At 45.2% G+C, this 24,743-nt stretch overlaps 1 protein-coding gene across 8 annotated transcripts in view; it reads right to left on the reverse strand.

Annotated features, from left to right (window-relative positions):
* Window positions 1-1,891: 1,891 nt before the first annotated feature.
* The window catches only part of ANKRD10 (ankyrin repeat domain 10), a 31,494-nt gene continuing 8,642 nt past the window's right edge, over window positions 1,892-24,743 (reverse strand). For 2 of the 8 annotated variants that reach the window (XM_068984700.1, XM_068984699.1), the window contains 3 exons: window positions 14,219-14,454; window positions 6,544-6,633; window positions 1,892-3,396 (listed from right to left, as the gene is read on the reverse strand). In XM_068984700.1, the coding sequence (XP_068840801.1) occupies window positions 2,942-3,396; window positions 6,544-6,633; window positions 14,219-14,454 (781 nt within the window). In that variant the 3' untranslated portion in view covers window positions 1,892-2,941. Of the gene's footprint in view, window positions 6,634-12,357; window positions 14,148-14,195; window positions 14,455-14,845; window positions 14,859-15,313; window positions 15,395-22,312; window positions 22,411-24,743 lie in introns of those variants that run through there. The other 6 variants (XM_068984703.1, XR_011145789.1, XM_068984704.1 and 3 more) reach the window with 6 other exon arrangements.

The following is a 24,743-nucleotide window of genomic DNA, read 5'->3' on the forward strand; positions in this document are numbered from 1 at the left end:
GTGGAGGGAAGCCGGGCCCCGCAGCGGGCTCCCTGCGCGGAGGGCCTCTTTCTCCCCTGCCTGCTCAGGGCGCTGAGTCCTTAGCGGAAAAGTGTGACGGCCCCCTTGGACTCGGCGGCCGGCGCCTCTGCCGCCCTCCGCTCTCACCGCGCTTGGCCTCTGCGGCCCGACGTGTCACTGGAGCACACGCGGAGCGCCTTCTCCGCGGCGGGGTCCCTCCCAGGCCCTCGGGGCGGGCGCTCTCACACCTCCCAGACCACGCAGTCTCGCCCCCTCCGCAATCCCTCCCTCTGCCCGCCCCCGGCTGCCTCCCGCCGCACTCACGCCCCTGCCGGCCGAGGCTGCCCGGGTCACCCCGGCCCTTCACTCTGCCCGCGGTTGCTGTCATCTCGAGCCCCTCCCCGTGGCCCCGTGATGCCTGCCTAGCCGCATACCCCACCTTTAAAGGCATTCCCAGGCAGCTTAGGGTTTTGATGTTACTGTAAATGGACTTCTTTCATTTTCCAGCTGCTTGCCACTGGGTATTTAATACAAGGGCCGATAAGGCTCTTCAGACCAAACACTGAGAACCGGTGACTGTTCAGCATGAGCTTAATTTTGGTGAGTTAAGCAGAGCAAAAATTTGAGCTTATTTTTGGTCAGTGTGAAAATGACGCCCACATTAATAAAAAAAGTATTAATGAGGACATTCGTTTTCTTCTTAAAAGTCCTAATTGTAAAAATTCTTCCCCTTCTGTATTACTCTGAAGCCGATTCCAGGCAAAGCAGAATTTCAGTGTAACAATTCCAGCGTCATGACTTTGAACCACAATGTATCAATCACCCAGGGAGTGTAGAGGTGCTCAAGCAGAGCCTCTATGCAGCATTCTCACCTCCAAGAACCAGTCCACTTGTGTCCAATCCAGGCCGAACCAGATGTCCTGACCTTTAGCAGATTCGGTTAATGCTTTCCAGTAACTGTCATTAACAGTTCGCCACGAAGCCTTTGAGATTCTTTAAGATACAGCTCACACAGGGAGTGAGGGGACGAATGGCACCAGGTTTCCCCTCTCCTGGAACTCGGCCTCTGGTGACTTCGGAATCAGTCCCTGAACACGGCTTCCAAGGTCAGCGGGGTTCGGGCGTGATGGCAGGCAGCTGCACGGGAGAAGGTGGCAGTGAGAAGGCATGCGTCCTGGGCTCTGTCTCAGAGGCGTTTTTCCATAATGCACAGAGCACCGAACGATTTCAATGACACACTAGGCATGCCAGAGGACTTCCCTGGTGGCTCAGACGGTAAAGCGTCTGTCTACAATGCGGGAGACCTGGGTTCAAGCCCTGGGTTGGGAAGATCCCCTGGAGAAGGAAATGGCAATCCACTCCAGTACTATTGCCTGGAGAATCCCATGGACAGAGGAGCCTGGTGGGCTACAGTCTATGGGGTCACAGAGTCGGACACGACTGAGCGACTTCTGTCAGTCAGTCAGTCTAGGCATGCCAGAATGGCTATTCTGTTTCCACTCGTTAACTAAGATTTATGTATTTAAAAGGCTTCCATGTGTTAATATGTGCTGACTCAAAGAAGCTGAAGAAGCTATGGCTGTGGTTCTTTTTGAAGATAAGCGTGCAGGGAAGTACTGTCAGCTGACAGCAATTCCTAACACCCCCCACCCTCCTCCCAAGAGACCCCTCGCCTCCCGAGAGACACCCCGGCCTCCCGAGAGAGACCCAATGTGCCCATAAGCCAAAAGCAGGTGAGCAAGCTGGAGGTGCTAACAAGTGCTCCGAGGGCAATCGGAAGAGGGAAGCACAGCTCACAAGCAGAAGGCCAGGTGACCGCTCCTGCCACAGGCCCTGCCGCCCCCACACCACAAGCACACCCAGAAACACAGTGCGTGTGAGAGTTTTTTATTCAATCTGTAAAGGACAGCTTAAAAACAAAATGTTAGTAACACTCGGAGAACATTGGTTTTGTTCATCTGATGCATCTTCTATCTTCACCAATTTTTTTTATCACAAAAATCAGAAAAGTAAAAATTCACGACAACAGCCGCACAGTGTAACCACTAGCTGCGTAAACAAAAGCTAATTTCTATAAAACCATAAACAACGCAGCTTTATTAAGAGAGATTCAAAATTCTGTTAACGGGATACACATTGTGGTATATATTTTGAAGCAGAAACCCCAAGAAACAAAAGCAAGGAGAAGAGAAAGATTAGGTCGAAAGGGTCAGTTAGGTATGTTGACCTGGCAGTCCCTACAAAGAGTAACTCCCACTGCATACAGAGGAAACCGTTGTCTGTGGTAGAAATCCCCAGGCCCGAGCAGGAAACCCGGGTGAAAACACGTCAGCTCGGCAGGCAGGCCCAGGCCGCACGTGCCGCCGCTGGAAACAGGGCAGCGAGCGCCACCGTTCAAGGAGGCACCGTGGGCGTCCTGAGGCCACTGTGTGTACCAGGAAGATCTTCACCACGTGGCAGGCAGCAAAGGTTCCATGAAAAAGACAAACGCTCTTTTCTCGTACAAATCGCTGCAGGAAATCCGTGTAAGGCTGTGCCCCGCCTGGGGCATAGTTGTCTTGTCAAAAATTCCACAGGGAAGAGGAACAGCAAGCTCTTTAAAATGATGCCCACGTGGCAAGGGGCGGGTTTACCAGGCACCTCACTCAACTGTCTCCGATCCTTCATCAGATAAAATTTAATTCGACAGAAAGGGAAATGGCAATTTAAGGTGACAGTATTCAGAAGAGACTATCGAGATTGGCAGCAGAAAACCTAAGTTCTGAAAGCGCGTCCTGAAAGAGGCCCCCTGTCCCGCGGAGACAGCCGTGCGCTGAGTGAGCCCTGCCTGCGCTCGCGCCGGGGCTTGAGGCGGCCTGCCGCACGGAGCGCGCTCTTGCAGAAAGCGAAAGCACGCGCCGCCGCACGGCTAAGCCTAACCCGGCGGCGGAGGCCCGCGGCCCTAGGAGCCTTGGGGCAGGTGCGCGGCGCCGGGGTGGCCCTGCTCCGCCGGCACGGGGCCGGCGTGCTCCAGCGCGCTGCTGAGCTCGGGGACGCTCTCGGCCGTGTCCCCAAAGCCGTGGTAGTGTCCGTAGCGCAGGCTCTCCTCCGCCCAGGACGGCCTGCTGGCCACGCAGCTGCTCGGGCTCCCGTCGAGGTGCAGAGAGCCGCACGTCTCCGGGCTGACGTGAGGGCTCCTTTCCGGCTCCTCAGTCCCGTTAACGCCGGCGGAGCCCTGGCCGCTCGGGAAAGGCGGCCCTGGAACTAGGCCAGCGCCGACTCCGTTAAGGCCTGCCGAGCACTGGCCACTCCTGCTCTCCATCCCACCGGGCTGCGCCGTGGAGGGGAAGTCCGAGTGTCCATTGGCGACACAGCCGTTTGTCAGTGTGTTCGATACGGAGCTACTGTTTTTCATATCTGCATTAAGAAATACACCTGTCACCAAAATTCAGAACCAGAAGGGAGGAGAGACTATAAAACGCTTCCTTGCTGCTACCATTTTACAGGATTTATTTAGCTTCTTTTCTTTACACAAACCAGTTTCTTTTGCAAGGCAAAAAACTGTGCATAAGTGATTTAAAAATAAAACATTACCAGATGCATTTGCCCGGTAAGATAGGAAACACTTGAGAAATTTCACTAGTGTAGGGGAACCAAATGAAAAAAGCTTCAGCTGACAAATATGCCACGCGCAAAATACCAATAGCATTGGACTGCTCTCAGTTTAAGACTAGGTTTGGAGAGCAGTTTTAAAAATCATGACCCTCGAAAAAGTCCGTCAGAAAGGAACGTTCAAGTGTTCCCAACAAAGTGTTAAAAAACAGAAAACTTCAAGCTTTTTTTTTTTTTTTAAAGAAAAGCAATTGATGAAGCGTGTGAATTAAGGAAGCTCCCAGGATGACATTGACAGCGTCACCGGAGGCTCCTCACCGTGCCTCCTCCAAGGCGGGGGAGCCCACACAGGGGTGGGAGCGGGGCTGTGGTTCCTTAGCAACGCCTGGATCACACAGCATTTCTGCAAGATGCCACAGAGCAGCACAGGCAGGCCGCAGAAGACCACGAACCCCAAGATCCCACGCGCGCAGTCCTGAGCCACGAGCACGTCCTGAAGTGTCCTCTGGGTTCAGCAATTAGTGACTGTGGTGTCCAAGGATCCACTGTCAAAACCCATAATCTGCATATACAGACATCCGTTAAGAGGGGATGTCTTATGGGAAAAAAAAGTCAGTCACAAAACATTTGGCCACACGGGAACAAGCAATGACAAGGTATTTTTCTGTATAACGAAACCTGAGGATTAATTCACGTTCACAGGAATTCACACATCAGCACAGAAACAGTCTAAGGTTGTGACTTGCTTAATGATGTTAAATCTTCCCCCAATGTCCTGCACTGCTGAAGCAAGGCATGACATTAAAGCTTGACTCTGTCACCTTCAGAGTGAGGACAGATTGCTGTGTGTCCCTGGCCCTATCACAGCCCCACACCATGACCCCCGCCAGGGTCTGCACTCGGATAGAGGTTTCTGTGTGTCCTGCAAGTTTTCCTGATGACGGAAAATCATAGCTCATTCAATGAACAAAAACATCTAAACATGCCACTAATTTTCAATTTTCTGGCAGTTTAAGTGATAGTTTAAGAATTTCTATAAATTCTTCAGAGGATTGTGGATTATTTCTTTTCAAATTAAATGACAGCTTTTCTGTTTAGTTAAACTCAAGGCTGGAGAACAAGTGTTTCAAGAACTAAACATGAGGTAAAAGTAAAAATTACACAAGCTATTTCCAGATAAATATTTATTTTTTTCAAAAACCAGAAGCTTTCCCTGGGTAATAAAACTCATGGGTACGATGGTGACCTTGATAGTCATTAAGACAAGCATGGTACTACTAACAGGGATGGCAATTGTATTTTCAGGAAACTGGGCCTCGGGAATCCGGGTTGATTAGACTGATATTTTTCCGTTTAACGTTCACTGTGTGTGCGCTGTTTTTCTCTGGTGCCCAGTTAGAGCTCCATTACGCAACCTCACAACCAAGGTTAGCAGAACATCACGGCATCACGGAACACCTAGTAAAACTGAGCGTGAAAACGGCAAGCGTCCCAGAGATGGGCTGAGACTACCGGCGCCTGGCCAGACCTGCCCGCTGATGGCCTCCGCTGCCACCGGCCCAGAACCCTGCACACTCTGCTCCAGGCTGCCTTCCAGGACTCTCCCTCCCCCCTCCACCTTGTCCACCCACTGCAGGTCATCTCTAGCGATTTAGTACATTTTGTTTGCTGAAAGAGTGTTATAAATGAAATGATGAAAAATATGGGGAATGCTTACTTGAGACCTGTTACATGGGATGAGCTGAGTTTAAATAATGGGCTGTTCAACGTCAGGTTCAAGTGTGGCATTAAATTTAACTTGAAAACCCAGGGAAGTAAAATGTCTAAAGATCGAGGAGTGATGACGTCTACCTTTTTAGAAGCATGTAGCGATGCCATTTTTTTTTAAGTTGGCTTTGAGTTTTGTTGTTTATCTTTACCAAGATTTTAAAATGTATTTTCCAATCAGAACTTCCCTTGGAAAATCTGCCCACTTCACTTAATTACCCGGCAAAATGGTGACTCTACCCATTAACAATTCGGTAGCTTCTAGAAAGATGCACACGTTTTCATTACATGAACAAAGATGATTTTTTCATGTACCCCTGAGAAACAAGAATTTAGCACACAGACATAATAATAAAACTTAAAAAAAGAAACAGTGTCTATTTCCAAATACATTACAACATTAAGAGAATGGCTGAAATCTTTTCATGCTCACCTAAATAAAAGAATGATAGAAAAAAGCATTAACTAAATGGCTATATGTTTACTCTAAATACTAACAGAAACAGAGCCCTTACCTTTTAAAAACCAAAAGTGACCATCAACTCTTTTAACATACTAAAAATTTTAGTGAAAAATGTGTTTTGTGCGGACACGATCCTCAGCATTTTAGTAGATTCAGAGTGAATGCCACACAAACCAAAGAAACCAGGAGGGCTGAGTGGAATATCCCACACTGGCCTGTTTACAAGTCAAAACCATGACATCCGCTAGTTCTCAGTGGTTACAGCCAGCCACTCCTTCTGCTGTTTATCCCTTTGAAACTACTAGCAATAGCTATTTGTTTGATAAATTCACCCCAAAGTCCTGTATCAGAAAATGAAAAATGTTAAACCTCATTAAAGTCAAACAAGGCACATTAAGCAAAAGCCTCAAATCAAAATAGAAAGATTGCACTTATATTTTTCATATCCATAAAATGCACCAAAACACTTAATTCTTGTATCTACAAACTTGTCCAAATCACAGCAGACATCCTTTAAAACGCTGGACAAAGTGCAAAAACTGTCTGAGCCAACTCATGTTAGAAATAACACGCATACTGGTTCTTGCAACGACAGGGGGTCTGCATTGCCGAAACAGTATAGATTTCTATTTCTTTCGGTCCAACGGCACCGCCCTCCGGCAGTTTGGTGTCTTCGACCGTTGGACCGCGGCTGCGGCTAACGGGAACCTGTCCGCCCCCACCTGTGACGAGCTCTCTGTCCACGTGCATCTTGTCGGGGTCGTCTTCCGCCTCACCACTCACGAGCGGCATGGACTCATCCAGACTGTGGGCTGCACAGAAAACAGACATGTTCAGGCTGCTTGCACCTAAGACAGATGCGCCCCACTCCTTGTCATCAGAGCACTGGACGCTCCCACACTGTCAGATGGCTTAATAATCTATGGATTACCAATGACCTTGGCACACTACCAAGAAACTCACTTTCCCACAATAGAGAATAATTCCTGAAACGCACGGCTTTGATGAAGTCATGGCAATTCAGACACATACTTGAGATTTACTTGCTGGTGTAAATTCTCATTTAAGGCTGGTATTTGGGCAACATAAAGCAGTTATGTAACTTGAAGACATTTATTTCTAAATACTTTTAAAGATTCAGGATGCTCTGTTACACCCCTAAATGTTCCTTCAGTTGTTTTTCATAAAGAAATGACCATTCCTGAGTAACATAAAAACCATAATGATCCTCAAATTAAGAAATCAGTGATTTCATTAATAGAAAATAAAGTAAATCCCAAGATCAAGACAAGCTCGTCAGATATGGGCTGAGAGCAGCTCTGGCCCTGTGCCCCAAGGTGTGACGCAACTGGGAATACCCAGTAAGCTTCTGGGCTCCAGGACATCAGGGGCTGAAGCTACACACGCGCCTTAGGGCATGCCCACACTTGCATTGCAGAGAACAGCGCGTGCGCACACTTGGTACCCCTTCCTGCGGGGCTTACACACTCTGTGCAAACACCTCCTGCTAACCCTGGGGCCCCTACTTCTCAGGAGCAGCCAGTGCCACGCTGCGCATAGCTATCCAGTCTTAAAAAGCAGGCATTTTTACATCATCAGATCTGAAAGACATTGCACGTCTTGCCCATGTTCATTTATCACAAAACAAACACATCCCAACAACTAAATTGAAAAAGACCCTTAAAGCTGCGTAAGAACTCCCTGAATGGCTGGACCACCAATAGCTCACCTGCCACCCAGCTCCCCACTGCTGCCTGAGTGGGGCTCCTTTTCCATCATGAACACCGTAGTTAACTACCATCCCTAAAAACGCACTTCTGCGTACAGTTCTGCTTCTTCAGCAAGACGAACTAGGATGGTTTCTGGGGCACAGGAGGTATACAGCAGGTAAGCAACAACCGTCAGCGCCATTTCTTTCAAATAAACGCTTAAAAACAGAAAGACTTGAACTGTGCAGCTTCAACCACTTCTAGAGGCACATGAATCGTTTTCAGTATCGGAATGAACATTATCAGTTTCAGAGTGTCCGCAAACTGTTAGAAATTTTAGATGAAAAAGTCTTAATAAGAGAAACACAAATTTGACGATTAGTCTGCAGAAGAAATGAGCAGAATGGTGCGACGTGTGCTGTTAAGAAAAAACAGGAATCTGCACGGACACGAGGCCACAGACACCCTAGAAGCAGAAGTGCTTTGAAACCAGAGGCAACAGACGGAGGACTTCAGTGGCTCTCAAAGCTTTTCTTAATCCTCCAAGGCCCCACTGAGGTCAGTGATAGGCTAGGTTCCAGCTTCACTACCAAACAAGGGACTTTCCAGAAATCAGTGGTAGACAGGCCATCTTTTCTCAAAAACGAGAAAGGGGGTGGTTGGGGGAGGGAAGCGCAGGTGCCAGGAGACAGAACCCTCCCAACCTCTGGCTCTGTCTCCGCAGTGACACAGGGCCCGCGTCTGATAAGCCAGGTCAGGCAGCCGACGGAGAAGCAGTGCGGGCTATTGGGCAAAGCCACGGACGGCCTGAAACGAAAGGCCAGGCTTCACTGGGGACACAGCACAGACAGCCTGACGAGGCCACCCTCCCGCTGCCTGGCTTTGTTCTGGAGTTCAGGGCCAGTGCTCCTCGGGGAAACGGACACCTAGGTTACAGCTGCAGCTTAGATCTCTGAAAGCAGCTTTTAAAAAGAAAAGCTGACAGGCACGACATGAGGACCCCCTCTTCCCCAAAAGGCACAACAGAACAGCTTCACAGAAGCAGGTCAACTGTCTGTTCACTCCCCAAGCCCAGCGCCTGGAGCGTCCCACCAGTGGATGAAGCCCACACTCCAGCTAGGAAGGGCACAGCCACAGAAAGCACGCAGAACCATCGGGAACAGGTAATCAAGACTGGCAACCAAACGAAGCAGGACGAGAGGGCAGACCTGCCACTAGGGGGCCCGAAGAGCTGGTGGCGAACGGAGCCGGAGGACACTCAAGAGAATGCCCTAGACAGGAGCTGGGCCCAGGGCCACTCTAAAGCCGCAGCTGGTCCCTTAGCTAGAGAGCCATGCGGCGCCTCCCAAGGGCTCCTCCCAAGGCCCTCCTTTTGGGTGCATCTCTTGTTAATGCGGTTTCTCACCAGCAGAGCAGGATAAACATGTACAAATGAGACAGACTAAAGGCTTTCAGATGTTAACAAACTACTGAACGCGAACGTGGACTGACTAGAATTACTTTCTCCGTAGACATTCTTTGTGAGGCGTTTTCCCCACGATCTGCCAGGATCTGCAACCACTTGCCTGCTAACCTAGCTGCCTAGAACCCTTAATGTATCTTATACCGATGTTTCTGTGTCTTTCTTCCCAGCACCTGGAATTAGGAAGGGCTCAGACAGCTCCACGGGAGCAGAGGGTGTCACCACTTACCGTTTAAAACTGCATTAAAACCAGAGCACGGGTCTGGGCTTGACTGCCTTACCCCACATCGCTATCTCCATCACCGATGCAACAACCTCCCACGCCCCACGCTGCGTCTGAGAAAGGCGGCTTGCAGACATTTCAGAAAAAAGACTTTCTTCCAAAATGTTTGATTCTATTTGCTTTAGAAAAGAAGTTATTTCCCTATCTTCCTACTCCAGTTAGAAGGAAAAATGACCAAACACTTAAGTGTCCTTATCTTTTGACTTCCAAAGCAGTTATCTGTTGACATGACTCCGACACATGCCAGACAAAGCATTCTTATGACAGAACGTCGCCTAGGATTGCCTCAGAATAAGCCGTTTTCTTCTCCCAGAGGCAGAGTCAGGACCAGGTGTGACCACTGCCCAAGCAGCCTCCTGTTCTTGATGCTGGGGCTAGGAAACATCCTCCATTCAGGAAGGCGCCCCGGGGCGGCATGGAAACCTACCCCTGAGTTTTTATATAAACCAGAGAGCTGAATAAAACTAAAGCCAGGTGCCAGCTGAACCTAAAACTACGAAACTACTCCTGCCGAAGGGCACAGGAAAACACCAGGAAAACCTCCCTTAGCTTTCAAAGACGGGGATCTGCGGCACTATAGAAACTTGCCACCAAGGAAGCTTCCCTTCGTGCGGGCTGGGTCAGCTCAGGGAGACGTGCCCGAACCATGCCGTGCAGGTCTCTGGTCCTGGTGCAGAACGTGTACACAAGATTCTGATCGCCAGGCACACTCAGAGGTAACTAGGGCTTATGAAAAACACCTCGTCGGGCTTGGCAGAGAAATCTCTCAATACGCAAAACCCAACCTACACAGTCCTGTACTTGATGTTAGGTGCTCGTTAGCTCATGGGGCATCCTCTACACACTGCCAGCCGTGCAAGCACGGCTGGGCACTTCCACGCATGGAGCCCAGTGGAGCCTGGGGTCAGGGTAGTGACCTACAGCCCTCTGTGCCTCTTCCAGGGAAGACCTCCAAGCTGACCGCACTGCCAACCCTCCGGCCTTCCTGCTGGTGGAACCCCATTCCCCAAGAAAGGAATGGCTTCCCTCCATCTCTCACTAGAACTGCTCTCTTCTCCTCACAGCACATTTTACTCAGATCACCCTCTGAAGGAAAAGTCCTGTCAAAACCTGAACAGTACAGAGGGCCGGTAGGAAGGTGGCTCTTTCTACATGGCCTGCCTGGGACTCCCACCACAGCCCCGACTGCAGCAGACGGGGGCGGGGGGGAGTTTAGGAAGGCAGGGGAACGGAGGCGCCAACTACAGTGACAGCCGCGGAAACACTGACGAGGGGTCTGGGGTTCTGCTAGGGGCAGGTGGCGGGGAAAGGGCACGTGACACAGAGGAGCTGTCACAGCCGGGAAGGACGGCCGACGCGCGCCGTGCCGGCGAGGACCTGCTCCCGGCCGACGCGCGCCGCAGCCGACGCGCGCCGCAGCCACCGCACGCGCGGAGGGCAGACGGGCCTGCGCGCTCTGCCGAGCTCAACAGCCACCCGAAAATGACTTTGGCTCCTAGAGGTAACTCAGTCAGATGATTCATATACATATATATAAAATGCTATGCCTTTGGAGATTAAAACCAGCTTTTGTTAACTGAACACAATCACAAACGTTTGGTCCCATTTTTAAAAGCAAACACAGCCGTTTACTGCAAGTTGGAGGGAACGCTGAGCATGCAGCAAGGTTGGTCTTGTGTGTGTCAGATGTACGGACCTAAACTAGAAGGGACTAACCGCATCACAAGTACGATTTCTGGGGAAGGAGACGGCAACCCACTCCAGTATTCCTGCCTGGGAAATCTCGACAGAGGAGCCTGGAGGGCCAGCCCACCAGTGACAGAGCATGACCACCAGCTCAAGTCACACCCACCCTCCTCTCTCCTCGTCTTTTTAAGCCTGGCCATCCGTGAACAAGAACAGAACGTGGAGATTCTTTGTTATCTCATCCTGAGGAATGTGGGCTGAGCAACTCCCTATGACTGATTTTAAGCAAAGTCAAACTATATTTTTCCTAAAAGGTGTTTTTAAATACCTAACATGTTATACATGAGATGCTAAGCTCAGTGATATACTTATTTGATTAGAACAAAAACCATGAAGTCAACTTAACATCTGAGGTTGATCTGGTACCACCACAGCCTCCTGGGGATGGCAACTGTTCACCCAGATAAAACTAGGTTCCTGGGTCAGTCTATCACTGACACCGCCTCTTCCCAGTCAAGGCTCTGGAGCTACACCTCAAAATACTAAAGATTAAAAACAAGATGAAGCTTCTCTCACGGGTGGGAGTGGCGTTTTCCTCTATCCTGGATCACTGATAATCTGGACAAGTTTCCAAGGAATACACTTGTGAACAAGTGTACTGTTACTTCTATAAGCTAGAATGCTAACAGACCTAACACAGATTTTATTCAACAGCTGCAGCTGAAGTCCTGAGACCCACCTGTCATTCTATCCGGAACAAATGGTTGGTCAATGTGGAAGGGAAAAAAACCACCCAAACCTAGTTATTATGAACTGATATTTCCTTGCATTGTCCTAAATGAACCAAATCTCCTACACTGGGGAAAATATTACCCTCAAATACTTTTCATCAGTATCAATCTTGGATTTCATCTCACCCTCCTGACCAGGGTGCACGCTGACTCTGCTGTGAACAACTGCATCGAAGGCATTTTAAAGTACCCGTGTCTGCCGGCGGAGAAGGCGATGGCACCCCCCTCCAGTGCTCTTGCCTGGAAAAATCCCGTGGACGGAGGAGCCTGGTGGGCTGCCGTCTATGGGGTCGCACAGTCGGACACGACTGAAGCGACTTAGCAGCAGCAGCAGCAGCATGTCTGCTGGACAGCTTGCTTTTGAAGGATAGTTTGTGTTTGGGCCGTACAAATAAATGACCAGCGCCTTACATTTTTTTACATCATATGGTTTTCAAAGGAAAAAACCACTCCAATTACTTTAAAATTTTAAAAAACCATTTATTGAGAGAGAGATCCTGCTCTCTACGGACTACAGCAGGTAACTTTCACAATCGTGACACCAAACTTAAGAGTCAGTTTTACAGGACACCATCTGTCTTTTAAGAGTTGGCTTAGCCAGAAAAATCTCTGGAATTAATAACTTTCGGGTATATTCCACACTAAAAACATCAGTACGTGTGATTTATTAAATTCTAGGAATACAGAACAGATTAAACTTATTGATAAGGTCCAAGCTATGTATTTATGTAGCCAAGATACTTCAGGCATGTTTTTAAAAAGGTAAAAAAAGGATTTAACGCCCAGCCTTAGGTGTGTGTAATCACCTGTGAACTCAAACGCCAGGTTCCAACCTTTCTTAACTGGCTTCCTTGAGCTGACTGCTAGGAATGGGGCACTTAGGGAGAGTTGTACCTTGAGCTGAATGTACAGAACATGAATCTCTAACTCCGCTGACCAAGATGAATCCTCGTGTGGAAGAGGAAAATAAAGTCCCAGACATCTGCATAATTCTTCAAACCCAATTTGCACAGCAACAGGGCCGAGGATGCAAATTCTTAAGTTTCCAGGAACCCTTGGAAAGGCTCTTCCAGACACATCAATAATGAGACACTGGCCAACTCAACTGAACTTGAACCCTGAAGAGACTAGTTTAAGAGTCTTTAGGTACGTTTGAATCTTCAGTGAATGTTAAGTGACATCTCTTTAAGAACGCTGAACAGAATTTAAGGTTTATCCTTACGCTCACATGACAGGGACACAGTGACCCCTGTACCAGGACACACTGAACTAACGACAGCATTCCAAAAGGCTCACCAGGCAGTAAACAAACCAGGGCATCGTTTCTGAAGTTTAGACATATCTTCATGTTCCGGGTATGACTTTTACAACATCTTTCTAAAAATTAGGCCCATAATTTGTACAAGTTATGAGTTTTAGAAACTATTAAATTCATACATTCTACAGAAAAGTTGCATAATCGCAACTTTTCACAGCGACCAACATCTTGAATGTTGTGAAGGAGATAATTCACTTTTTATTGACTCTGGGAGAAACGCTTTTGTCTGGGTATGTGCCAGTTACACTGAAGAGGCACAGCCCTGGGAGGGTCAGGCTGGCACATCATGTTTAAAGGCACGGGCCGCTCAGGTCTTCTCAGACTACACTGCAACGGTTTCTGTTAAGCCAAAGGGCATGGCTCTGTTTATCCTTGGCAAATCTTGTCTGAGCACATAATTTCAGTGTGATTACTCTGTCACCTCTAAACTTCCCTTTCCATGTAAGTTTGCTAAACATTCCTGCGAAGCTACTAACGTCTTCTGATTATATATATTAATTCTTCCCCCTAAATGAAAGGGACACCTCAAAGAGTGACTAGCTGACTCTGTTTACTTGCACGTCCGAAACCATCTAGAGATAACAAGCTGGAAGGACACTGAGAACCAGAACAACTTACCTTGGAGACGTAGCCCCTCAGTGCAGTGGTGGTGCGCCGGGCCCCGCGATGACACACACCCCACACTGGGGTGTGGAGGCCAGCTGAGGCCGCGTAGCAGGGCAGTGCAAACATCTACCTTCCCCAATGTGAAACTGTAGTTTACATCAGACCAACAATTGTTGTAAGCCCAGGAAAATTCACAGGAAAAAAAAATGAGGCACAGGGGCAGATTTTTTTAATAGTTATATTTCAAGCAGGTACAACAAACGGAAAGACTCTAATTCATGGCAGGTAAACCTGGGTGTGCAGAAAGTTACATACACACGTTTACACTTGGGCCGTAACTGCCCTCTCACATCCTCCCCTCTCGTTAAATGGCCAATCTTCCAAGAAGCAACACAGGAAAACCTGCTCCATCACTGCACCAGAGTCCTCTGGGCACAGCACCCTCAGTGAGGGAGTCATCTCCAAGGCGCGCTTAGCCGTGAAAAAGAGAACACGTTAGAGGACGGGATAGGTCTGCCTGCCCCACCCACAAGCGGTCTCACCTGCGGTTCTGGCTCTCTTCACTCCAAGGGGTTCCGAATCCTCCAAGCATCTCTTGCGGTTTGTTCCCACACTAATGTGATTAGGAAATATACTCGGATGGCCTCCGTTTAAGGTGCCATTGTGATGGAAACGAGTCAGATGACAATTCTGGAGGTTCAAGAGAAACTGGGTGCACTCTTGGAAACCCTGGGTTTGAGCAATGTCTGCTGCCGTCAGGCCACTGGCATTTCTCAGGCTGTGCGACACAAAAACACTGAATTACGCCCCGTTAGCACGCCCGTCCGGTCTCTGCTCCTGCTGCGCTGACTAACTATCTGAAGGCAACACGGAAGAGCATACAGATTTACAGCAAGTCTTCGTTAAAGGAGCTGCTCTTCCTGTCTCTGTCACTAACTTCTCTCTTACGCACATTTGATTACTAAACAAGATCTGGGAGACAGTAATTTAAAAATCAACATACTAAACTTAAAAAAATAAAAGGCATCTTCCTATTTAACGTCTCAAAATCATTTTTTATGTTAGTCTGAAGAATGAAAATTTATACTAACTTCAGACTTAGCCTGAAACTAAATTCTGTATCATCTGTACTTCATCATCCATTCCTTTAGCTCCAGTAAAATCATAACAAACAAACATTTACTGAATTGTCCATGGCATTCACGACTGACTTCCTAAGGCGAAGGTGAGTGGCTTAACGACAAGCCAGACTTCGTACTGACACGTGACACTGTAAGCGGAAGTCTAGACGGACGCCCTGAAGCGGACTTACCGTCGGCCTGGAGATCTGAAAAGCTGAGATTTTTGAGATTTTGGCCATAGGAAAACTTGCAGGAGTTTAGATTCTGGCATTTGAAAGCATATGAGTGGATGTCTTCTTCTAATACTGTCCTAGGAGCTCATCCCTGAGGCCGAGTCCTACCATCAAGAAGAATCAACATCACTCTGTGGTTAATCCCACTGACAAGTACAGGACCGATGTCTCTGCACCAGCTAAGATTCAGACTAGTCAGGAGGGGTGGCAGAGCGTAAATGAAGGCTCTGAGTAAGATGGATAGGAAAGAACACATTGAAATTGTAACTCTTAATTAGGAAACAATAAAAATTGAGGAACAAAAGCAACTCCACGATAAAATTCCCCTGGAAGACAAGAAAATACACTGCTCTGTGAAATGAATCCGTAACACAGCAAACCAGGCTGTCAGCTGCAGGCTGATGCCGTGTCACTGGAGAAGCGCCGAGGAACCCTGGCAGCACCCAGCCCTCACGGCAGACGGGCCTCGCCTCGTCCCAGAACAGTGCACAGCCCTGGACATTTGTCTCCTAGATTGCCACGTTAATGGGGGAAAACCGTTTCAGAGAGAAAACTACAGAATCAGGGACGAGCGAGGACGTCCCACTTTAAAGGCAACCATAGCCCTGCACTCCTAGCTCCAGCCACAATACTCAAGACAGCCCAGATTCAGAAGTGGGACATCCACACACCTTTGGACAGTCACTAGATACGTTTCCTGTTTAAAAGCACGAGAAAAAGAAATGATTTATACAGTTTGAAGAAAGGGAAAAGCTCAAACTCCATTTGCTCAGATATAAATGAGACAAGACTTGAGAATCCCCCAAACCAACGATATTTTCTCAAAAATAAAAGGCACTGTGTGTAGGACTGGGAACTAAAGCTGACATTTGCCTCATGGCTACAGTTTCTGATCAACATTATTCTGAAATTTCACAGTGTTTTAATTTTGACATATAAATTAAAGAAAGGAAATGCCAGTTTTGGCAAAGTTAATTACATGAGTTGTGTGCATATAAAATAATCATATACTTGATTTTTAGTATCAGCATGCTATAAATTTAACTTTCAAGTAACTTTAAGACTGGGTAATTTTTTTAAAGGGTGTATTTCCTTTTCAGACGATACCATGAGTGAATGGTCCAAAAAGGTTTACTCTATGAAGAATGTGAACAGAGTAAGTTGCCACAATTAAAAAAAAAAAAAAGAATTAAATCAACAAAATTTGAAAAGATGAAGACCTAGGATGAGCAGAGTTTATAAAATGATTTCTATAGATATAAACGTGAACTTGCTCTCCGAAATCAGACACAGAAATGAGAAACTGCTGCTTAAAATGAGGGCACATGAAGCTGCCAGTAAAAACTACTCCTCTAGTGGATGATAAAATAAAGAGCAGAACACAGGCTTTTAAAGAGGCATTTACACCATAAACGCCAGTCCACCGAAGAAAGCGGAGATGCTCAGGGAGCATGCTGGCTTTTTACAGTCACTGAAAGCAAAGCTGTCCAAATTACATTCAGCCCCTTCACTCTGAAGCAGCCCGAGACCGCGCTTACTGCGCTTCCACGGAAACACGAGGAAACCTAACAAGTAAGGCTGGCATCCAGAGACCGCAGAGACTGACTGTGTCTGAGGGGGCGCCCCCGAGAGAACACAGGCCAGGGCTCCCGCCACCACGGGGGTCCAACACGAACACACCACTCAGCTTGGCTGGAGCCCAGCAAATTTCCAGGTGGGGTGGCACAGTGCCATCACAGTTCCAAAGAACAGGCGCTAGAGTCAACTCACACTACGTGCCCCCATGTGTGGACCAAGAAAGAAAGAGCAATCATAAGCCAAGCTGAACTTCAACTGGCTCCTCAAATAACTCTGAGGGGTCAAAGAGTGATCCAAAAGGGAGTTCCAGACATTCCAGAAGACATACGGACAGACACCAGAATCTGGGCCACGTGGTAGCTGTGAAGAACTACTTGAGATCATGTCAGCACCGTCTTCGCAGTATTATTAGAAACGGGGACACACAGTATCCCTTCTCCACTTCTGGTGAAACCACGAAGACTTCGACCATGAGATCTCTCAGTTAGTTACTCAGGACTGGACGCAGCACCCAGTTTCCCAGCGCCGGTGTTCCTCTGGAGCAAAAAGCCCTGCGAGCGCCTGGGCCCGGCGCAGGACAGCAGGCCTCCTCAGGCCTCCCTCCTCCACCTCGTGAAGCGTGCTCCTCTGCTCTGCTCACACTTAAACCCTGCTCCACTGGCCGTGCAACCGTGCGGGGCACAGAAGTGGGTGGGAAGGAATGGATGGGGCCACCAGTTCAGGGGGCAGGCACTTCTGTAAAGGGCTAGACAGCAGGGACTTTAAGCTTTCTAGGCTGGACTCCATTCTCTCGTTGTCGCCTGAAGCAGCCTTAGATGATATGCGAGGATTACAAGTGCTGGCTATGTTCTAATAAACCTTTAGCTTCAGGCATTGGAATCTGATCATATATTTTTACATATCATGAAATGAAACGTTATCCTTTTGATTTTCACTCAACCATTTAAAAAATGTAAAAACCATTCTTAGTTTATAGGCCATACAAAAGAAACAACCGGGGGACTAGTTGAGTAACATTTAACCAATAGGTGACATCAGTAACTAGTCTCCTACTTTTTAAAAATTCTGCTGCGGCACAGCGGATGGCCAACGTTAATTCCTGTCGTGCAGCAAGGCGACTCGGGGCTGCGTGCCTGTTTCCATGTTCTCTTCCACTACGGTCTGTCACGATGGAGCTATGCTGCCGCAGCTCCTGCCCTCTAGTGGGGCCTTGTTTATCCATCCTGTGTGTGAGCGCGCACACCTGCTGACCCGGAACTCCCAACCCCTGCCTTCCCCACCCCTTTCCCTAGGCAACGGGCCTGTTCTCTCTGAGTCTGCGTCTGCTCTGTAGGTGAGTTCATCTGTGTCCTATTTCAGATCCCACATACAAGTGATATCATATGGCATTTGTCTTTCTCTGACTAGACCACTAACCCTTAATAAGAGATGCCTATTGGTTCCTGAAAAATGTCTCTCTGGTAATTTTGTGTACTATTCAATTCAAACAAAATCGAACTTTTTTAAAAGGCTGCCCAATCTGTTAAACCACAAAATGTCAAATACCAAGAAAAATATCTGAAGGTAAACTTCAGAAGAATGTTAAAATAAAAGACTCTGAGAGAGCACGCAGAAGTAATACAATCATTCCTATTCCATTTGAGTGTTTTCAGTTGAAAGTTCAAAGTGTCTCACAACTGAATCAGGCAACGTACTTAATGTGAAGAAGGCGAAACTGCCTTTATAGGTCTGAATCCTCAAACAACCTCTTAATACTTCCTAAGTAGAGGGTTTTCAAGTGTACTCCACAGAGGCTGAAAATCATGCTGGCTTTTTGCTAAAGACTAGAGTAAATAATAATTAAGTAGTATAGTTCCCAAGACACTTTAACAAAACAGGCTCAGGTCTTTAAATTCCTTTTTTAATATACACTTTCTTGAGCATGTTTCAACTTTGACATTTTAAGAGCTGAAACAGTTACCCTGGTTACAATGTACCGTCAACTTATTAAGCCTTCAAATCCTAATGTTCCAAGTGTAAGCAGATTTTAAACCTAGTGATTTTGCCAAAAATCCAATGGGAGCTGGGCGCATGAATGTGACTTAGGATTTACAGGCTCTATGACAATTTACATTCGAATGTGGTCTCTCCTTGTGTTACACTACGTTTTAAACAGTCAGGCCTTAACTCTTCAATCCTGAGGTGTTTACTACACTTCCTGCTGACCACGCCTACCAACCCCACGAGACTGCTGAAGAAGAAGTTAGTCTGGACTGCAGTCTGCAAACACCAGCCCAAAGGGAAATTCACAGAATCTGGTAGATACTGTGCAAAATTACTCTAAGGAACTGTGCTCTGCATGAAAACTGGGGTAGTAATGAAAGTGTATACGTTATTTTTAGATTATATCATTAAACATACACACCAATTTATTATCTTTGGTTGACTGTACTTGGGCAAACAGACTAAACCTGATCTAAAATCTACCTACCTCTGCCCATTTCTGAAACCAAAAAGCCACACATGGGATGTGCTGTTCAATTCTACTTCACCTCTCTGGCCCCCTCTGGTATCCATCTGAAGAGTCTCCGAAAATGGGCAGAGATTTTAAAAATTCAGTCAACTTGGGTGTTCAAATTGGGTCTACTCTGTTAAGGTTTTAGAGCTGACTCTCTTTCAAGGCGGACACGAGCAGTTGCGGAGGCCGGAAGTCCGCCTGCTGCAGTCCGTTACGGAGGCCGGGACAACCGTCTGTGTCGGCGACTTCGGCCCCTGTAACCGTCACTGAGACGACACAGTCACTCGACCTGTTTTCTCCCAACAGTTCCCAGTGCTCTTTCAAAACGGGAGTACGAAAGCGTGGGAAGACAGAGAATAGTATCTGCTGTGAATTACTCTGCTGAATCACTGGCAAAATAAATCAAACTTTTTATACTCTACTAAAGTTAAAACATAAATTCTCATATACTATATTTTCTGTAATAAAATTCTGAATGGTCTATTACAACGTATTATACCTGAACAATATATCCCCGAAGAACTTGAGAACAAAGCTCCACTCTGCGGCCAGCTAATCCCCCATCTATTTTCCACTTACAGTGTCACAACATCAGAAGCCGTTCTAATAGTTTTCTTTTTTAAAAGAAATTTGAAAAACCACGGATCGAGAAGTATCTGAAGTACGTTTAGAGTCTGAGTCGTCACATCACCTTCAGGATGTTTTCTTTTTAATGCCATGGGACAATGAAAGATAACCACAGTTTTATATAAATAATATTTCTGTTAAAATTCTGATCTCAACTTAACTATTGTTAGTTTACAAATAAAAAGGTAGATATCATAAATTAGGGTAAGCAAAGCATGCAAATCTAAAGAATCTATATCTGAATTCCTAGATTAGCATTAAAACCAATCACCGCAACAAATACCTCAACAGTATGCCTCGTGTGAAGAAAGGAAGCCATACTGAACATTCAATGCCACAACCGTAAGGTTTCGGAGAAGCACCTGTGGCAGTTTCAGCAGTTTCTATATGGAATGCTCCCCCTTTCTAGGATTACTTGAAAAAATCAAGTCAATTCGAATTACGTAGCTGTAAAACATTGACATGTGTAGTTTTTACAGATTCAGAATCTTCTATGTGATTTAAAACGGGCAATGGTTCATAAAACAGGAAACTTAAAATAATAAGGGATCACATATTTGCAGGCAACATTTTGATTGAAAATACATACACACACATGAGGTGCAGAAGCGCAGCTACTGAGCGTAAGCCCCTGTCACGTGACCACCTTGGCCAAGAGCTGTCGCTCCGAAACACTGCCTTCTCAATCACTTCTAGTAATGTTTAGCATGAAGCCAATTTAATTATGTCAGTATTTCAACAAAAGTTTAACAGTATGGACTAAAAACCATTAACTCACGATTCTGGTTACTTTAAAATTTGGTATGCTGTATCTCAAATACATTAGTAACTATTCCTAGATGGAAATAAGCAAATACATGGAATCATTAAAAAAAAAAAAAAAAGATAAAACATTACTAAATGCCCATTTGTACAGACAAAACATTACAAACATCTAAAATGTCTTCAATCAAAGAAAAACATGTGTATTTTTAACCCTTTGGTATCCAAACTCTCAAATAAGTAATTATGAAAACGTTCTTAAATATATTTTTCAGGTAACAATAGGAAGAAGGTATTTTTTAAAGTTTCTACTTGAGTAAATTTGGTGTCAAGTTTTCATTTCAAGTCCAACACTACTGGGGGTAGTTTTAATCTGCAACTGAACCCCAACCATGTCTGCACACGTTTAAATACAGCAGCATCATTCAGAGAGTCTGACAAAATAGTTAACAGGCTCCCACTGTGATTTGGCAAAGGAAAGGACGTCTGAATTTAGAAATCATTGCTTTTATTTGAAAGCGTCTTTTATAAAAGCGGTGATTAAACAAGTATTAAAGCGTGGGTGCTATTCAGGCTGCTATGGCAACAAATCTAGGCGCCCCAGGCCCCCACTAGCTGCTCCTTCCCAGCAAGCAGATCTCAGCAGCTGCCTCGAAGTGATCCCTCCACCTGCCTGCAGTCGCTTAATAAAGGAAACCAGAATCAGGAAACCCAGTCTGCTGCAGTGACAAGGCCAGAATGGGATGCACAGGATCCCAAGATCAGAAACTACTAACTCGGATGACACTTCTCCTACATTTCGTATTTGCACGATCACTCTGAAGGGCAAGTGGGTGAACAACTGAAAAGAAATTTCAAACTCCAAATGTGAATAAATGTCTAATAAAGTAAATATGGATTACATTTTGCCACGGGCAAAAGTGGCAAACCGACTTTCGACACTAACATTGAATATGCTCGTCACATGATTTGCCCCAGTGAAAATTTCGCTTCTAGACGGGGCTCTATGGGTCAGCAAATAAAGGTGGGTCATAAACCTGGACCAAACTAAACCAACTCCATTTCAGTTATGAATTCTTAGAAGTTCAGCAAAATACTTTTTTTGGAACACTGAAAACACTATTAAGATCCCATGTTAAAACTTCTGTTAACTTTAATCACCTGTGTCCATTTTATAAATCGGGCAAGAAAGATTTTTTTCAGAGTGAATCACTGAACTTGCCTATTTAAAGCCATGGATGTGTCTTTCCCTATCTGATGATAACTAACTTTCTCTTGGGATCAAAATAATTGAGTTAAAATATAAGTAGCTCATTGGAAGATCTATCCAGTCACCAAAGAACCAATGGCTTTTATGCAACACTCTCTTATAGAAAGCTGTGGGACTCTGTCACAATTAAACACTGGCACCTGTATATAGTGATATTAAAATAGACTGGCAAACTGGCCTTCGATGCAAGCAATTCTGAATCTCTAAATCTCACTAAATCCATTTTTCTACTCTGAGGCATTAAAAAAATCTACTTTTATAGATTGATACGGAAACATTCTCCGTTATCTCTCAAGACAACAAAAATATTAAAAATCAACCAGTGTCAAAGTACTAAAGTAAAGCTAATTCAAGGGTAGAAATCCATTGTTTACAAACTTGGGAGTAAAAGGTCGTCTTAATCATCAGCAGACAGCAAATTTTCAAGAGTCTTTCTTGGAAATCACATTAAGACTTAATTTTATATTGTTACTTGAATCGATTGGAGAGCTGAAGAACCAACTTTTCCATGGTACGATCTGCCCTTCTTCCAATCAAACACCCTCTATGCGTTGCGAGCAGCGTTCAAATCGAGACTGCAGAGAACTGAACTGTCACGAAAGCGAAGTTAGAGGTGGTGACAGTTCAACTTGACGCAAACTTCACACTTGAGGAAAAAATGAGTGAGAAGCATCTGTAGAGGTTTGGATCATTTAGAGCATACACACATTTAATCTGGCCACAGAACCACCATAATCCTGCTGGTTCTTAGTTTTGGATGTAAACAGTGGCAAATTCCAACGACAGTCATATAAGCAGAAATAAAACCTCACATCAAACAGAAAACTTGGCACCAAAACTCAAGATGTAAAATAAGAGAAGAAAAAGAAACTCCATCAACATACTCACGTGTGGCGCTAGAAAGTGCGCCGCAGCGCGCGGACGCGGCATGCGTTACCTTACGGACGCGGCCTACATTGACAAGTAGGTTATGTAACAAACCGCTCTAGCCACGGTCGCCTGGCCCGCGGGCCCTCACCATTATCTACCCCATGGCCAAAAAAGCAGCAGCTTCAGATTTTGGCCACTTTATGTAGCAGATACACAAAAAGCAAAGTAGGAGTTAATAACAAAATCATTAATTACCACCAAGTGTGAGAAAACACTGATACAAGACAGCTCTTAATCTAGTCACAGAAAAAGGAAAAATTCCCACTACCCCATCTACAGCATGGAATAGTAACACTCCAGTTCACTCTGAACTGGGGAAAAAAAAAATTAGTAACTGTAAGTAAGGCCATTTTGTGCCCCTTGATGCTCTTAAAGCAAAAAGGCACTGGCCAGGACTGCACCTTACCATGTGGGCAGCCTAACAGAAAACAAAAGATCTAAGTATCATGATTTGGGGGGAATTCAACTATTATTTGTTGGTAGACTAAAAGTGTTAAACTATAAAAATGTGCAGAACAGATATTAAAAAGCAATTTACAATTTGGCTTACTGGCAAAATTGACATTTTATCTTTGTGTTAAAACTGAATAACCACACATACGACAGCGATTAATAATGACCACTGTGCTCTGCCTCCAGGCCAAAGACTTACAATTTTAAAAACTGCTTTTGGCTAGGCGGCTCAGGCTAAGCATTTGTTCTAAGAAGTCTGTGAAAGTTCAGACCAGGGAAATCACCATGTACAGGTCTCGAGGGTGGCTTATATGAGGAGGGAAAGCAAGCTGGCACTCAGGCCACGCTCAGGCACACTTGGTGGGAAAGGGACACTCGAGGGTCCTGTAACAAGGACAGAACTGTAAACAGGATGATCTCATTTAAAAAAGACACCTATTAAAAAAAGGACATCGAGAAAGAAAGGTATTTATTGGTTCAAAGGATTAAGCTATCCATTAAAGTGAATAAAACTTACATCTTAGTAATAAAACGCTCAGGACCAATTATTGTTTAGAAAACTAAGTCATCAGGAAGATCAACCTCTGATTATTCATTATTTTAATAAATGACAATTAAGGAATTTAATCAATTATCTTATGACTCTGTGTTTCATAATCAAAGCTTCTGTTATTAAAATTAAAGATCAGAGTTTTAAACCTAAAAACAGCAAAGAAAATGGCATCTATAACTTTGCTTTAAAGCAATGCATTGAGAATCATCTCAGTGCTTTTTAAAACTATGTAATATATTCATTAGTGAATCATCAATTGTTTTTACATTACCTTAAGTTATAACTATATATGAAGTCACAGGCTCCCTGCAATGTAACAGTTAATACAGGTCACAGTTATAACACTAAATGGCTATATAACTAAATGATCCAAGCCCATACTAATGTCCAGTCTTAACGATATAATACTGAAACAGAAGCTAAGATACTAAGAGATTAATGATAGCCCTTGGTATTAGACAGGCCTTACATTAACGTATATGGTTCTGCTGTCCAGGATCTATTTTCAATATTTATTATGATACAGAGTCAAAACAATGAAGTGGAAACCAAAGGGTTAAACTAAGTTAGTTTTGTCGGTTTTATTTTTCCCAAAGTCTAAATTTTCACATTTCCAATTAGAATAAAGTGATTTGTAATTAATTTTAATGAAATACTCATTACACTCAAGGTAAAACAAAAAAGCTGATATTATCACAGTTATTTTGGTTATTATAGCTCTATAGCTTACACTCAACATTTAAGGGTGAAAACCGCATCCATTTTGTTAATGCTGTGAACTGCAGAAGAAAAATTTTTATAATAAATCTTTAAGAAAAAGTTAATACAAATAAATTTAATACTAAAGTAAATGTATAATGCCATGTCTAGCTAATGATTTGCATACACAATCACATTTTAAAATTAATACACTTAAATGCTAATATTGTTCTATGAAGCTATAAATAAGCCAGTTGATATAAACTGGGCTAAGACAAGGATATTCTAAAATTATGACATCAGTATCAAAAACTCAGAATGAGTTTGAAGTCTTTATTGTATAT

This window comes from Capricornis sumatraensis, chromosome 12 (genome assembly GCF_032405125.1).
Source record: "Capricornis sumatraensis isolate serow.1 chromosome 12, serow.2, whole genome shotgun sequence".
NCBI classification, from domain to species: Eukaryota; Metazoa; Chordata; class Mammalia; order Artiodactyla; family Bovidae; genus Capricornis; species Capricornis sumatraensis.